General features: G+C 38.6%; 1 protein-coding gene across 1 annotated transcript in view; it reads left to right on the top strand.

The window, feature by feature from the left end:
- The first annotated feature begins 10560 nt into the window (after window positions 1-10560).
- The window catches only part of AP-2sigma (adaptor protein complex 2, sigma subunit), a 57590-nt gene continuing 52069 nt past the window's right edge, over window positions 10561-16081 (top strand). The window contains exon 1 of the mRNA XM_090370733.1: window positions 10561-10927. Within this exon, the coding sequence (XP_090226859.1) occupies window positions 10925-10927 (3 nt within the window). The 5' untranslated portion in view covers window positions 10561-10924. The remainder of the gene's footprint in view (window positions 10928-16081) is intronic.

Here is a 16081-nt window from a genome sequence, read left to right on the forward strand (position 1 = left end):
TAATGATGTTACCAACAGCAAATTCAAAATGGGAAGCATTCAAAGAACATATCTTGGAAGCTACTAGGCTTTACATACCAACTAAGAAATATTGTTCAAGGTTTAGGCCAAAATGGATGTCAGATGAACTAATGAGGCATATGGCAGAGAAGAAAAATGCATGGGATACTTACAAATTAACACATGACACAGAAGCCTATGATAGATACAAGTTGATATGCAACCAAGTAACAAAGGAGGTTAGGCAGGCGAAGGCGGATTACGAGAAATCCTTGGCAAGGGATGCAAAGAAAAACAGCAAAGAGTTCTTTACTTATGTAAACTCTAGAAGGAAGGGGATGAATCAGATTGGTCCACTTGATATTGATGGGTCAACTGTTGATGATCCTGCTCAGGTAGCTAACAAACTAAATGAATATTTTGCATCGACATTCACACATGAGGAGTTATTCAGCAAGGGGAATGCCAGAGGTGTATTCAACTCTAGCAGTAAGCTAGAGAATCTTGAAATAACTGGGAGTAAAGTGGAGGAGAAACTGTTGAAGATAAACACAAGAAAGCCACCCGGGGTGGATGGGATCTATTCAGTTATATTAAAGGAGGCAGCAAAGGAAGTAAGCAAACCCTTAGCCATAATTATGAGAGCTTCCTTGGACTCAGGGGAGGTACCCATACACTGGAAATGTGCAAATGTGACCCCAATTCACAAAGGAGGATCAAAGGCTGACACAAGTAACTATAGACCTGTGAGCTTAACTTCTGTTCCAGGAAAATTAATGGAGGCACTGGTTAAAGAAGCACTGCAGGATCATTTAGACAAGACTTCAGTTATAGCTCAGACACAGCATGGTTTTGTTAAGGGGAAGTCTTGCCTGACCAACTTGATTGGATACTATGATGCAGTCACAAAAGAACTGGATGCAGGGAATAACTTTGATATTATATACTTGGATCATAGAAAGGCTTTTGATACTGTTGCACATGGAAGACTGCTACACAAATTGGAGCAGTGTGACATTGGAGGCAAATTGCTGCTATGGATAAAGGGGTGGTTGAGTGGGAGAAGACAGAGAGTGGTAATCAATGGACACTGCTCATCATGGACTAATGTTATTAGTGGAGTCCCTCAGGGCTCAGTGTTGGGTCCATTATTGTTTTCTGTATTTATAAATGATATTGATGATGGTATATCAAGCTTAATGTCCAAGTTTGCAGATGATACAAAGGTTGGCAGGGTTGTCAAGGACACTACTGACACTACACTGCTGCAACAGGATCTGGAAAGGTTGAGCAGATGGGCTGAGAGGTGGCAAATGAAGTTTAACATTGACAAATGTAAAGTACTACATATGGGAAACAGCAACCCCAGAGCAACGTATCAACTCTGTGGTACTACACTGACAGTGGTAGAGAATGAAAGGGACCTGGGGGGTGGTTGTGCAGGCAGATATGAAGTTCTCTGAGCAGTGCAGACGGGCTGCAAGAGTAGCTCATGGAGTATTGTCAATGATATACAGGAATTTTTCTAGCAGGGACAAGGAGGTGATTATTCCATTGTATAAGGCAATGGTCAGGCCACAACTAGAGTACTGTATACAGGTCTGGAGGCCTCATTTCAAGAAGGATGTAGAGCTGCTGGAACGAGTGCAGAGAAGGGCAACAAGATTAGTGAATGGAACAAAGGGGTGCTCTTTCGAGGAAAGGCTTAAGTTTTGCAAATTACAGTGTCTGGAGACTAGGCACCAGCGAGGTGATCTGATAGAGGTGTATAAAGCCTTGAATGGTTTAAGCATGCTCAATGCTGATGGGATTCTTCCTCTAGCTCGGAAAAATCACCTGAGAGGGCATAAATTCAAATTGAGGAAAGACAGATGTAAGATAGACGTGCGGAAATTTGCCTTTAGCCAGCGGGTGGTCGGTTGGTGGAACAGACTGCCATCCCTTGTGGTGGAGGTTGATAGCCTAAATAAGTTTAAGGCTCAGCTGGACAGGTATTTTGAACGAACAGAGGGGTGAAGTGGAAGTGGGTTTTTTTTTTTTTTTTTTTTTTTTTGGCTGATGCTGCATAAGCTTGCTTTCTTGCATCAAATGCCTCTACTAATGCTAATGCTAAAGACAGCAAGCTTATACATGGTGTCTCAAAAATATTGGTAGAAACGTACCAATATTTCGCTTCTATTGGAATGAGCCGCAGCCTGGAAAATAAGATGCAGGATAGTTCAGAGACTGCCGGGAATCATTGGGGTACAAATAAACACATAGGTTGTGTTCGGGTAGCTAAGAAAAAGAACAGGTGCATGTATACTTGCGTGTACACCAATGCTAGGAGTTTAGTAAATAAATTTGATGAATTTGAGGTATTGCTCAAAATATCAAAGGCAGATATTCTGGGGATTTCAAAGACGTGGTGTCACACGGATATAAGGAATGCAGAACGGGAATTTGGGGAGTACAATGTCTACAGAAAGGATAGACAGGATAGGAAGGGAGGAGGGGTTATGCTATTAGTTAAGAAATACATAAAATCCAAGGAAGTGAAGCCAGTCGACAATGCTGAACAGTGCAGTGTCGAGTCAGTTTGGTGTGACATAAGCATTGGGAGATCAAAATTGAGAGTAGGAGTGTGCTATAGGCCTAATGACTCTGATGAGTATAATAAGGAACTGTACGGGGAAATAGAATGGGCCAGTAAATCAGAGAGTCTTATAATGGGAGATTTTAATTTCCCAGATATTGACTGGAATTTGGGGGCTGGTCACTCACACACTAGCAAGGCTTTTGTGGATTTATTGGATGATTGTTTTCTACATCAGCATGTTCAGGAGGCAACTAGAGGGAGTAATACTCTTGATTTGATTATCAGTAGTGATTCTTCATGCATTAAGAATCTGCAGATAAATGAACCACTAGGTGGCAGTGATCACAGTGTGCTGAAGTGGGATTTACTCAAAGAGGTAACTACCATTAGGGGTAAAGAAAAGGGTTATTGCTTTCGTAAAGGCGACTACGATGGACTGAGACAGTATTTAAATTCTATACAGTGGGACCAACTGATGATGTTACCAACAGCAAATGCAAAATGGGAAGCATTCAAAGAACTTATCTTGGAATCTACTAGGCTTTACGTACCAATTAAGAAATATTGTTCAAGGTTAAGGCCTAAGTGGTGTCAGATGAACTAATGAGACATATGGCAGAGAAGAAAAATGCATGGGATACATACAAATTAACACAAGACACAGAAGCCTATGATAGATAGAAGTTTTTCTGTAACCAAGTTACAAAGGAGGTTAGGCAGGCGAAGGCACATTACGAGAAATCTTTGGCAAGGGATGCAAAGAAAAACAGCAAAGAGTTCTTTACTTATGTAAACTCTAGAAGGAAGGGGATGACTCAGATTGGTCCACTTGATATCGATGGGTCAACTGTTGATGATCCTGCTCAGGTAGCTAACAAACTAAATGAATATTTTGCATCGACATTCACACATGAGGAGTTATTCAGTGAGGGGAATGCCAGAGGTGTATTTAACTCTAGCAGCAAGCTAGAGAATCTTGTAATAACTGAGAGTAAAGTGGAGGAGAAATTGTTGAAGATAAATACAAGAAAGGCACCTGGGGTGATTGGGATCTATCCAGTTATATTAAAGGAGGCAGCAAAGGAATTAAGCAAACCCTTAGCCATAATTATGGAAGCTTCCTTGGACACAGGGGAAGCACCCATGGACTGGAGATGTGCAAATGTGACCCCAATTCACAAAGGAGGATCAAAGGGCGACACAAATAATTATAGACCTGTTAGTTTAACTTCTGTTCCTGGAAAATTAATGGAGGCACTGGTTAAAGAAGCCCTGCAGGATGATCTAGACAAGACTTCAGTCATAGCTCAGACACAGCATGGTTTTTTTAAGGGGAAGTCTTGCCTGACCAATTTGATTGGATGCTATGATGCAGTCACAAAAGAACTGGATGCAGGGAATAACTTTGATATTATATACTTGGATCTTAGAAAGGCTTTTGATACTGTTGCTCATGGAAGACTGCTGCACAAATTGGAGCAGTGTGGCATTAGAGGCAAATTGCTGCTGTGGATAAAGGGGTGGTTGAGGGGGAGAAGACAGAGAATGGTAATCAATGGACACTGCTCATCCTGGACTAATGTTATTAGTGGAGTCCCTCAGGGTTCAGTATTGGGCCCAAAATTGTTTTCTGTATTTATAAATGATATTGATGATGGTATATCAAGCTTAATGTCCAACTTTGCCGACGATACAAAGGTTGGCAGGGTTGTCAAGGACACTACTGACACTATGCTACTGCAACAGGATCTGGAAAGGTTGAGCAGATGGGCTGAGAGGTGGCAAATGAAGTTTAACATTGACAAATGTAAAGTACTACATATGGGAAACAGCAACCCCAGAGCAACGTATCAACTCTGTGGTACTACACTGACAGTGGTAGAGAATGAAAGGAACCTGGGGGTGGTTGTGCAGGCCGATATGAAGTTTTCTTAGCAGTGCAGACGGGCTGCAAGAGTAGCTCATGATGTATTGTCGATGATATATAGGAATTTTTCTAGCAGGGATAAGGAGGTGATTATTCCCTTGTATAAGGCAATGGTCAGACCACACCTAGAGTACTGTATACAGGTCTGGAGGCCTCATTTCAAGAAGGATTTAGAGATGCTGGAACGAGTACAGAGAAGGGCAACAAGATTAGTGAATGGAAGAAAGCGGTGCTCTTACGAAGAAAGGCTTAAGTTTTGCAAATTACAGTGCCTGGAGACTAGGCACCGGCGAGGTGATCTGATAGAGGTGTATAAAACCTTGAATGGTTTGAGCATGCTCAATGCTGATGGGATTCTTCCTCTTGCTCAGAATAATCACCTGAGAGGGCATAAATTCAAATTGAGAAAAGACAGATGTAGGATAGACGTGAGGAAATTTGCCTTTAGCCAGCGGGTGGTTGGTTGGTGGAATAAACTTCCATCCCTTGTCGTAGAAGTTGATAGCCTAAATAAGTTGAAGGCTCAGCTGGTCAGGTATTTCGAATGAACAGAGGGGTGAAATGGAAGTGGTTATTTTTTATTTATTTATTTATTTTTGTTATTATTATTTTTTTAATTTATTTATTATTTTTTTTTGACTGATGCTGCATAAGCTTGCTTTCTTGCATCAAATGCCTCTACTAATGCTAATGCTAATGCTAACGTTTAGGAGAGGTAGGTAGTAACATCTAAAGGAATGTGAATCCCATAGGAACCCATAAACGATGAACCATCACCGTAAGTCGGTAGATGGCGCTGTTCATCAGTTCGCGAGAGTGAAAATTTCTGGTTTACTAATTCAAGCAGTAGTCGCCGCACGAAGAGCGTGCATCGATACATGAACTGTGAGCTGGCAGACATGCACCAGCTTATGAATTAGCAAAGGGCAATGGACGAGCCGCTGAACGAATTTATGGAGAACGCTTCCCGGACAGACATGTACCGGACCACCGTTTGTTTGCGCGTATGCATAAAAATTTGTGCGATTATGCGTCATTTAGAGGTAACAGGAGTAGTGCGGGCAGACCACGTTCGACGCGAACTCCCGCCATGGAAGAAAGTGCGTTGAATGCCGTTCAGAATAATCCTACTACCAGCACACGTGCCGTAGCCTCTGCCTTAGGAGTTTCGTTGCAGTGTATAGCGTGTCTGGCACGACGATTCCTTACACCCCTTTCATCTACAAAGGGTTCAGTTACTGTTCCCCCAAGATCATCCTGCATGTGTGGCTTTTGCGCAGTGGTTTCTCCAAGAATGTGTTCAAGACCTGAATTTTCCAGCCTATGTTTTATTCACGGATGAGGCTTATTTCACTCGGGTAGGCTTATTCAATCAGCACAATGCTCATGTGTGGGCTCACGACAACCCGCACGGTGTGCGCCCCCATGCGGCACAACATCGCTTCGCAATAAACGTGTGGGCAGGTATGGTAGGTGACTGCTTATTCCGTCCATACCTGTTACCATCCCGCATGAACTCCGCTAAATATCGGATCTTTCCTGAACAAGTTCTACCAGGGTTACCTGACGATATTTCCGCAAATGTGAGACGCAACATTTGGTTTTAACATGACGGGGCGCCTGCCCATTATGGAAGGTGTATTCGTGACTATTTGAACAGGCGTTTTGGGCGTCGATGGATTGGCCGTGGTGGACCCGTTGCCTGGCCCCCACGCTCACGTGATTTGTCGAGCCTTGATTTCTTTCTGTGGGGGGCCCTCAAATCTATCGTGTATGAATCGCATGTGGTGACGGAAATGGATCTCGTGGCGAGACTCGTCTGCGCTGCTGCTGCTACTGTCAAAGAAACTCTAGGTGTGTTCGGCCGTGTCCGCCAATCCATGCTGCGTCGGTGTCACGCATGCATCGCGTCTCATGGTGGAACCTTCGAGCATCTGTTGTAACATCATGAAATGCATCCATCTCGTACTCCCTTGTTAATATTATGTCCAATAAATGTTTGCCCCTAATTACTGTCTTGTGTCTTTTGTGCCTCTGTTACTACTTTCCCGTGACTTACGGTTATAGGTTCCTATGCGATTCACATTGCTTTAGATGTTAACTACCTCCCCTAAACGTTTGTACCAATATTTCTGAGACACCCTGTATATTATCAGCCAAAACAAACAAAGAAACAAACAAACAAACAAAAAAAAAAACACCTCCCATTTCATCAATCCATTCACTTCAAATGTTTGTCTAGTTCTGCCTTGATCTTATTTAAGTTTTTGACCTCCACTACAACAGATGGCAGTTTGTTCCAACTATCAGCCACCCGCTGGCTAAAGGCGAATTTCCGCAATTTGAATTTATGTCCCCTAAGGTGAGTAATCTGAGCAAGAGGAAGAATCCCATTAGCATTCAGCTTTCTCAATCCATTCAAGGCCTTATTCACCTCAATTAGATCACCTCGCAGGTGCCTAGTCTCCAGAAGCTTCAATTTGCAGAACTCAATCCTTTCTTGGTAACACCAACCCTTTGTTCCACTCATCAATCTTGTTGCCCGTTTCTGTACTCGTTCCAGCAGCTCTATATCTCTTCTAAAATGAAGAGAGATATAGAGCTGCTGGAATGCGTCCTGTATGCAGTACTCAAGTTGTGGCCTGACCATTGCCTTATACAAGGGGACAATTTCCCCCTTACCCCTGCTAACAAAATTCCTGTATATCATAGACAAGACACCATGAGCTAACTTTGCAGCCTGTCTGCACTTCTCAGAAAACTTCATATCTGGCTGCTGAATACCCCCCCCCCCCAGGTTGTTTTTATTTTCCACTAGCCCGTGTGTAGTACCAACCTCTTGATACGTTATTTTGATGTTATTGCTACCCTTATGCATTTATTTATATTTGTCAACGCTAAACTTCAGTTGCTACCTGAGGGGTGGCAACTGAAGTTTAAATGCAAATGCAAATTATTTGCATTATGTTTACTGGAACTAATGGTACAACGGAAAGAACTTTTTCGATAATAAATAAGTTATGGACGTCAACAAAAAAAACAAAACAATAACTGACCGTACAAATGCTGAAAGCAATACTACAAGTTAAGTGCAATTGTGCTAATTTTTGTGAAGAATTTTAGAAAGAAATAACAAACAATGAAGAAGTATTAAGAAAAATTCACTCAGCGGAAAAATATATTTAGTTATATTATTTAGTTTCTCTTGTTTTTGTTGTTAAAAGAAGTATGTATAATTATTATTTTACAGAAAAAAAAACTAGCTTTTTTCGCTAAACAAAAATGAAAATCGAATAAGAACATGACCTCTCTAATAAGTGTTTTTCCCTCCTTCTAATACAATTATATTTCTCATTTTACGTCTTTCAAGCAACCTTTTCTTCATTATGTAGCGAGGGGTACCATATACTGAATTTCAGCCTTTCTGTGAAAAAAAAAAAAAAAAATATATATATATATAGTAGTAATATTAAACAGTTAAGAAACAAAATGAGCAGAAAAAGGGAAATAACAAAAGTTATCATATGTCTAATGTTCCAAAACGCGCAGCTGTAAAGGAAGCAAAAGGATATATATAATGTGTGGTTTGTAACATAAATAAAATGTCTGTTAAAATGGAAATGAAAAATACACAAAGTGCCTGAGCTAGGGAAGTTTAATGGATAGTAGAAACTGGAACTGAAGGAGTGGTGAAAAAGCGAAAGAATTTAAAACCTAGTACAAAAATGAACTGGGACTGAGGAAGAAAACAATATACAAAAATAATTTTATCAAATAAATAAAAAATAACAAATAACACTGCATTCAGATATGGGAAGGCAATTTTAGCAAGAGGTCGAATCAAGGGATGGGAAATATGCAAAATCTGAATACAGTAAATGAAAAGATGATACATAGCCAGGAATTTCATCAGGGGACTAATCCTGACCATATATGAGGCACTGCGTTTCCAAACTTGTCTATGGTATTAGAAAAAGGAAGGGAGCAAATATGCGGCCTTTATCGTAATACTAACAGACAATGTAGTAGTAGTAATCGTAGCATGTGATGCAAGAAAGCAAGCTTATGTAGCATCAGCCAAAAAAAAAAAAATTCACACAAACATTCCCTCTAAATGTTTGACCAGTTCCTCCTTAAATTTATTTAACCTATCAACTTCCACAAATGACAGATGGAAGTTTGTTCCAGCAATTCACCACCCAGACCCTAAGCAGTGTAAAAATTAAGTTAATAATGTAATTTTTAAATTTAATACACATTTACAAAAGTGTAATGTGAAATAGAATACAAATGTTTGTACAGTGCGGAAGGGGTAAAAAGTAATTAAATTGTTGTTGTTATTTGGTTTTTAGGAGCATTAGCAACTAAGGCCATATTGCTACGGGGATATGCGGTGGTCATTCCCTGACTTTTCCGCATCCTCCGTATTTGGTGGCTCACGGGCTCGACCCCGGGTCTAATCAAGAAGCATGTGCTACTCACTGCTGCTCCTGCCCATCTGACTACGGAGGCGCCTAGTAATTAAATTAACCTGGTTAAAAAATGTAAAAATTCAAATATACAGTAGAGAAATTTATCAAAAAAGTGTGGACAAGGGGAATGGTAAAATTCTTGGGTTGGGGAAGGGGAGAAAAAGATGGTCAAAAGAAGTCGAAAATAGCGATAGGATGCAGGACCAGGCGGATCATTCGTATTATCCTCGTATTACACTAATAGTGTTACGAACGGGAAAAAAAAAATAAAAAAAATAAATAGAAAAAGACAGTATAAAGATAAAAAGTGTAGAAAAAGTCATTAAAAGAAAGAGGTCAGTAAGTTCAGTAATTTTAATGCCTTTTAGTACACTTTTTATCATTATACTGTCTTTTTCTATTTTTTTTTTTTTTTCCCGTTCGTAACACTATTAGCATAATACGAGGAATCCGACTATCTTGCATCCTATAGCTAATTTCGCCTTCTTTTGACCATCTTTTTCTCCCCTTCCCCACCCCATGTATTTTACCATTTGCTTGTCCACACTTTTTGATCAAATTCTCTGCTGCATAATTGAATTTTTACATTTTTTAACCACGTTAATTTAATTACTTTTTACCCCTTCTGCACGGTACAAACATTTGTATTACATTTCGTATTACACTTTTGTAAATTTGTATTAAATATAAGAATTACATTATTAACTTAATTTTTACCCTGCGTAGGGACTACCTTGTCTGTTAGTATTACGATAAAGGCCGCATATTTGTCCCGCCCTTTTTTTTAATGCTATAACCAGGAGTGGCCTACTTAATTTGTGATGTGATCTACTTTTTTCCTTCAAAATATGCCGCGATCTACCATCTCAAAAATTACATTGCACAAGGTGCCCAAATCGAGGGATGACTGTATATTTAAAATTCGTGGTGATCGACTCGTTGGCCACCCCTGCTACAGACAATTTTGAAACGCAGTGCCTGTTACATGGTCAGGAGTAGTCCCTGATGAAATTCCTGGCTATGTATCATATTTTCATTTACTGTATTCATATTTTGCATATTTGCCATCCCTTGATTCGACCTCTTGCTAAAATTGCCCTCCCATATCTGAATATAGTGTTATTTATTTATTTGTATAAAATTATCTTTGTATATTGTTTGCTTCCTCAGTCCCAGTTCATTTTTGTACTATGTTTTTGCGAATTCTTTCACTTTTTTACCACTACTTCACTTCCAGTTTCTACTATCCCTTAACCTTCTCTTAGTTCAGGCACTTTGTGTATTTTTCATTTCCATTTTAACAGACACTATTTGTTACAAACCACACATTATTTATATATACATATGTTTTTTTTTAAGAAGTTTGATATTTTATTTTATAAGTTTAGTTCAAAGAAGTCAATGTATTTAATTTGTATTTTATAAGTGAACTTTTTATATATAAAAATTAAAAAAAAAATGTATACAGGATGTTTCTAATGGGGTTGAAAAATCTCCCCCTCGATGTCCTAAATTGGATCTGGTCACTTTAGGCACAGAGTAAGATATGTTACTGCTCTGTGACTTTAGGTATACTACTGCCACCTATATAATGCGTATTCAGTTGACGTTTGCTAAACGACCTGAAAAACTATCGAAACTATTGTAAACAGCTTTGGTCAGCTGCACCGTAATGGTGGTGTACTTGACTCATCAGCTTTGATCAAATGATTGACCCAATAAATTCATTCGATTGTTTCTCGAACGATCCAATAAGTCGGTAGTTTTCATTCGATTGTTTCCGAAACAAAGTTATACGGCGCATCTTTCATTCGATTGTGCCTATCACTAGTTCCATACTGCATCTATATATATACTTCATTAGAAAAGGGGTGGTGAGATTGGTAATCAGATAGTGGCGTGAAATAATTCTGAGTGCGAGATTGTTTTTTTACGTAGTTATTAGACATGGTATGTATTTCTTTCGATTACTGAAATAACTTGAAAAACTTATTATTCGTATTTTCACCCAGAAAATTTCTAATGTTTCTCTAAAATTATCCAGAGTTTAAACTTTGCAATTCGCATAAATCGTTTTGTTTAATCGTTTCTTGCAGTTTACGTAATTCGTATTTTTTGGTGGTGGCAGATAGGCGGGAGGAAGCTCAGTAAAGGATCAGAGCCGAAGCTTTGAAGTAGAGAGAACTACTTTTTTTTTTTTTTTTTTTTTTATGAAAACCCCAAACACGAAAGGTATCAAAACCTATAGTACTTAGTACCGTGCATGGGTTGAAGAAGTATGGGGGGGGGGGGGGAGAATGCCGGAAACTTTGCTCTAGAGACTAAACATGGGTTTCACCACTTCAAGCCCTCCAATAAGCAAAGTGGTGGTATTTCACCGTTTTTTTTTTTTTTTTTTTTGTTTGTTTTCGTTTTGATTTAGTCATTTTGGGAGGTTGAAACCAGTCAGCCAACGAATATCTAGTTAAGTTTAAAATTTTGTTAGTGCATCAGTGCCAGTTTTCACTGTTTTGCCTTTAATTGTTTCTCATACTAAAATTGTAAATAAATAGTATTAATAGTGGGAAATGATGCAAGAAGGCATAAGCCAAAAAAAACAAAAAAAAAAATTTTTTTCCCAATCACCCGATCATTCTCTCAAATTATTTATCTAGTTCTTCCTTGAATTTTTTTTTCAGACTACCCACTTCAACAATAACACATGGAAGTTTGTTCTGACAATCAACCACCCACTGGCTGAAAGCAAACTTCCATCATCTATCTTGCAACTACCTTCCTGAATTTGAATTTATAGCCTTGTGTAATCTGAGCAAGGGGAATGATTCCATCGTTGAACTTGCTCGAGCCATTCAAAGCCTTAACCACCTCAGTCATATCCTAGTCTCCATACACTTCTATTTGCAGAAATGAAGCCTTTCTTGGTACCACTCTGTTGTAACCTTCACTAACCTCATTGCATTTCTCTGCTACCAATTAATATCCATGTATAGGCAAATTGATGCAATACACCAAGCTTAAGTGTGTACCATCATCCTTAAAAAAAAAAAAAAAATCCCTATTTCATCCAGGTATTTGTAACCTCTCATTAAATTTGCTAGAGCCTTCAGGTTTTATAGAATTTAATGATGCTTTGGTTAAAAGAACCTTTTCTTCTATCACTACACCTTAATGCAGTAAATTCTTTAGAATCTGTCACCCATGGGGTGACAGATTCTAAAGAATCCAGAGGTGCTGGATTTTAGAGAGGTGTAGCTAGTTGCTGAGCACTTTGGATGAGCACAGTTTATTGCATATTAAGCACTAACAATTGAACTAATTTACACCTGTGAAAGTTTATATTGACCAAAAGCTAGTACTTATGGTTAAACTTCAGAACAAGGCTGTTACCCAATCTGCTTTGTGACAGCAAATAATGACCAGACCTTGCTTCACTCAGATTGAAAGATATTGTCATGTCAGTAATTTAATCTTAATTACTCTTTCTCTAGTGATACACATACTCTTTCTCAAGTGACACATAGAGAACATATTTAAGTTGAAATATGTTGGTTGCAGGATAGATGTGCAAAAATTTGTCCTCAAGAAAGTAATCTATTGTTAGAACAAATTTCCCCCTTTTGTTATTACTGAACTGCAAAGTGTGAATAAATTTAAGAAAGGAATAGACAAATTATTAATAAAAGATAAATAATTGATCTGGGGATTTTTTGTTCCACCACTAATACTAAATTGAACCAAAACAAAGCATGTGTTAGTTATTTTATAGAGTACTTAAACCTTTGAAGGAAGTTTCTAGTGTGTTTGATAGTTCATATACTTAATGATTTTCAACACAATTTTTTTTTAAGGAAGAATCAATATACTAAAGTATAGGACTCCGATGCACACGCACTCACTCACTTGTTGGATATATAAAGAAGCATCAGTAAAGAATAATCGTGAAAATAATGTTTTATGTTGCTTGCTTATACATGTTACAGTAGTAAAGGTAAACTGCAGACATTATCAACCCATATGCAATTATTCATTGTGCTTATATCCCACAGTACAATGAACCATACCCTAGTAACATACTCATAGAAATAACACTAGTATTATATGTCATCTCCATTTTCCCTAAAAATAGTAGCAGACTCTAAAAGATAATAGTAACATTGCTCTGCTATGTTGTTTGCCAATCTGCAGTACTCATGCCAAAGTTTGAATTGGGAATTATTTTGACTGGGTCCTTTAGATGATTTCATGTAATTATTCCATGACTGGGTCCTTTAGATGATTTCAATGATTTCATGTCCTTTAGATGATTTCATGTAATTAGGCTGGAACTTAAGAACAAGTTTGAGCTTCTGCAGACTGCTCAGGACCAAGATATCGACGAGGAATATTACAACTTTCTGAAAGTGATAAAGCCCAAGAAACCTATAGGGAAACAAAAATCCAAAGAAGAAAAAATTAGTCAAGAAACACTTGTCATGATGAACCGAAGACGACAAATGAAGAGCAAGAAAAACACTGACAGGGAGAAAATTGAGTATACTGAGTTATGCAAAGCCATTAGAAAGACACTCAGAGAGGACATAAGAAGATTTAACACAAGAAAAGTAGAACAAGCATTAAGGGAAAACAAAGGATTTAAATCAGCAGCCATGAGCAGTAATACAGAAAGACAAATGATACTGAAACTGAAGAATAACGATGGTGTACTTATAAACAGCAGAGAAGGCATAATTCAAATAGCAGAAGACTACTATAGAGATTTATACAAGGAGCGAGGGAATGATACCAGCAGTGGGGAAGATGGATCGCAAAGTAGCAACACGTACGACATACCCGATATTCTTCCTGATGAGGTAGAACATGCATTGAAGAAAATGAAGAATCGGAAAGCCCTGGGGGAAGATGAAGTTACTGTAGAGTTGTTAAAATTGGGAGGAAGAGACATAACACAAAAACTGGCAAGGCTCTTCACAAAGTGCATTAGAAAAGGTGTGATGCCTAAGCAGTGGAATAATGCAATCATAGTTTTGCTGCATGAGAAAGGAGATAAATCAGAAATCGGAAATTACAGACCAATTAGCTTGTTATCCCACATCTACAAGTTGTTCACAAGGGTCATTACTAACAGATTAGAAAGAATACTTGATGAGAATCAACCGAAAGAGCAAGCTGGCTTTAGGACAGGATTCTCAACTGTGGATCACCTTCACATAATATCACAGCTAATGGAGAAAGCAAATGAATATAAAACACCATTATGCCTGGCATTTGTGGATTTTGAAAAGGCATTTGACTCCATACAGCATAAGGCAATGGTTAGGGCACTGGAAAGACAAGGCATAGATACCCCATATATTATGATTTTGAAGAAAATATATGAGAGTGCTACCTCCTTTATTAGACTAGACAAAGACAGTAGGAAATTTAAAATCGAGAAAGGAGTTCGACAAGGAGACACAATATCTCCGAAGCTGTTTACTGCTGCCCTTGAGGAAGCTTTCAGAAGATTAGACAGGTCGCAGAAAGGAGTCAATGTGAATGGAGAGTACCTAAACCATTTACGATTTGCAGATGACATTGTGGTTATAAGCCATGATCCCAAAGAATTAGAGGAAAAAATGGCTGGAAGTCAAGAGAAGAATAAATTTTGGATGGATAGCATTCAGGAAATATAGTCACATACTGAAGAGCAATATCCCAGTTTGTCTGAAACGTAAAATAATGAATCAATGTATACTCCCCACCATGACTTATGGAAGTGAAACTTGGGCACTCACCAAAAGAATGGAAGAGAAGCTGAGAACTACACAGCTAAGAATGGAACGAATTATATTGGGAATCAGACTGTTATATAAGAAGAGAAACACATGGATTAGGCAGTAAACTCAAGTAAAGGACATTCTTATCAAAACTAAAGAACTAAAATGGTCTTGGGCAGGACACATAGCTCGAAGACATGATGACAGATGGACTAAGAAAATAACAGAATGGTACCCAAGAGGAGCTAGAAGAAAACCTGGAAGACAAAGGCGGAGATGGATAGATGAAATTCATGAGTTTTTGGGTAGTAAATGGATGGCCAGTGCTCAAAACAGAAGGAACTGGAAAGTTGCTGGAGAGGCCTTCATCCTGCAGTGGATTGAAAATGGCTGATGATGATGATGATCTTAGTAAAACATGTTTGTAAATATATAACAAAGGCAAGCTGGTATACTGGTGTTTTAATTTATTTTAAAGTGAAACGTCTTAAATGCATTTTAAAAACCTTTGCTTGCTTTTTTATACTTATTTTTGCTAAGTAATAGTAGAACATTACCACTGTATATAGATCATTTAATTTAAAAAATTTATTATTAGTGGATGAAACCTTGAGGTTGAAGTGAATTTTGAATGCAACTTTCAAAGTTGCTGTGTCTATTCTGCTATAATGAACTATGCAGATTGGATAATGCTGGAAGTGTAAGATCTGATGTTGCTTGCTTTTTACTCTTACAGAAATAATCCTCTTGCATTATGGTCCTTTCGTCTAGCTTTACAAATTCCCCATTGTATTGAACTGGTAATCACAGATCACTTAAGATGGGAGGGAAGGTTCACAGTAATTTCCCCCCTTCCACGTACATATGCTGAAAACTTGTCTTGTATATGTCAGTTTGATTAGGTGGATTTTGCTGCTTGAAGGAAAGAAGTTAACCTGATATGTCAGTATTGGAAATGGTATCATTATTGATACTGATGCATATTATGTGGCGCATGATAATACCTCCTCCATACTTTGGGGAGGTATTATAGTGTAGCTTGTCAGTGGTTGGTATTGGATGAAACCTCTGGTATAATTCATTATTTACTTTCCTAGACAACTGAGGAAGAGTTTGTTTTGTTTTTGATTTTTAGGAGCATTAGCAACTAAGGCCATATTGCTCCGGGATATGCGGTGGTCATTCGCTGACCTTTCCGCATCCTCCGTATTTGGTGGTGACGGGCTCGAACCCCGGTCTAATCAAGAAGCGTGTGCTACGCGCTGCTGCTCCTTCCCACCTGGCTACGGAGGCGCCACTGAGGAAGAGAAAGAAATCCCAGCAAGATAGTATATGTTGGTTCAGAGGT

Source organism: Mastigoproctus giganteus, chromosome 3 (genome assembly GCF_048544385.1).
Source record: "Mastigoproctus giganteus isolate SK-2022 chromosome 3, ASM4854438v1, whole genome shotgun sequence".
NCBI lineage: Eukaryota > Metazoa > Arthropoda > Arachnida > Uropygi > Thelyphonidae > Mastigoproctus > Mastigoproctus giganteus.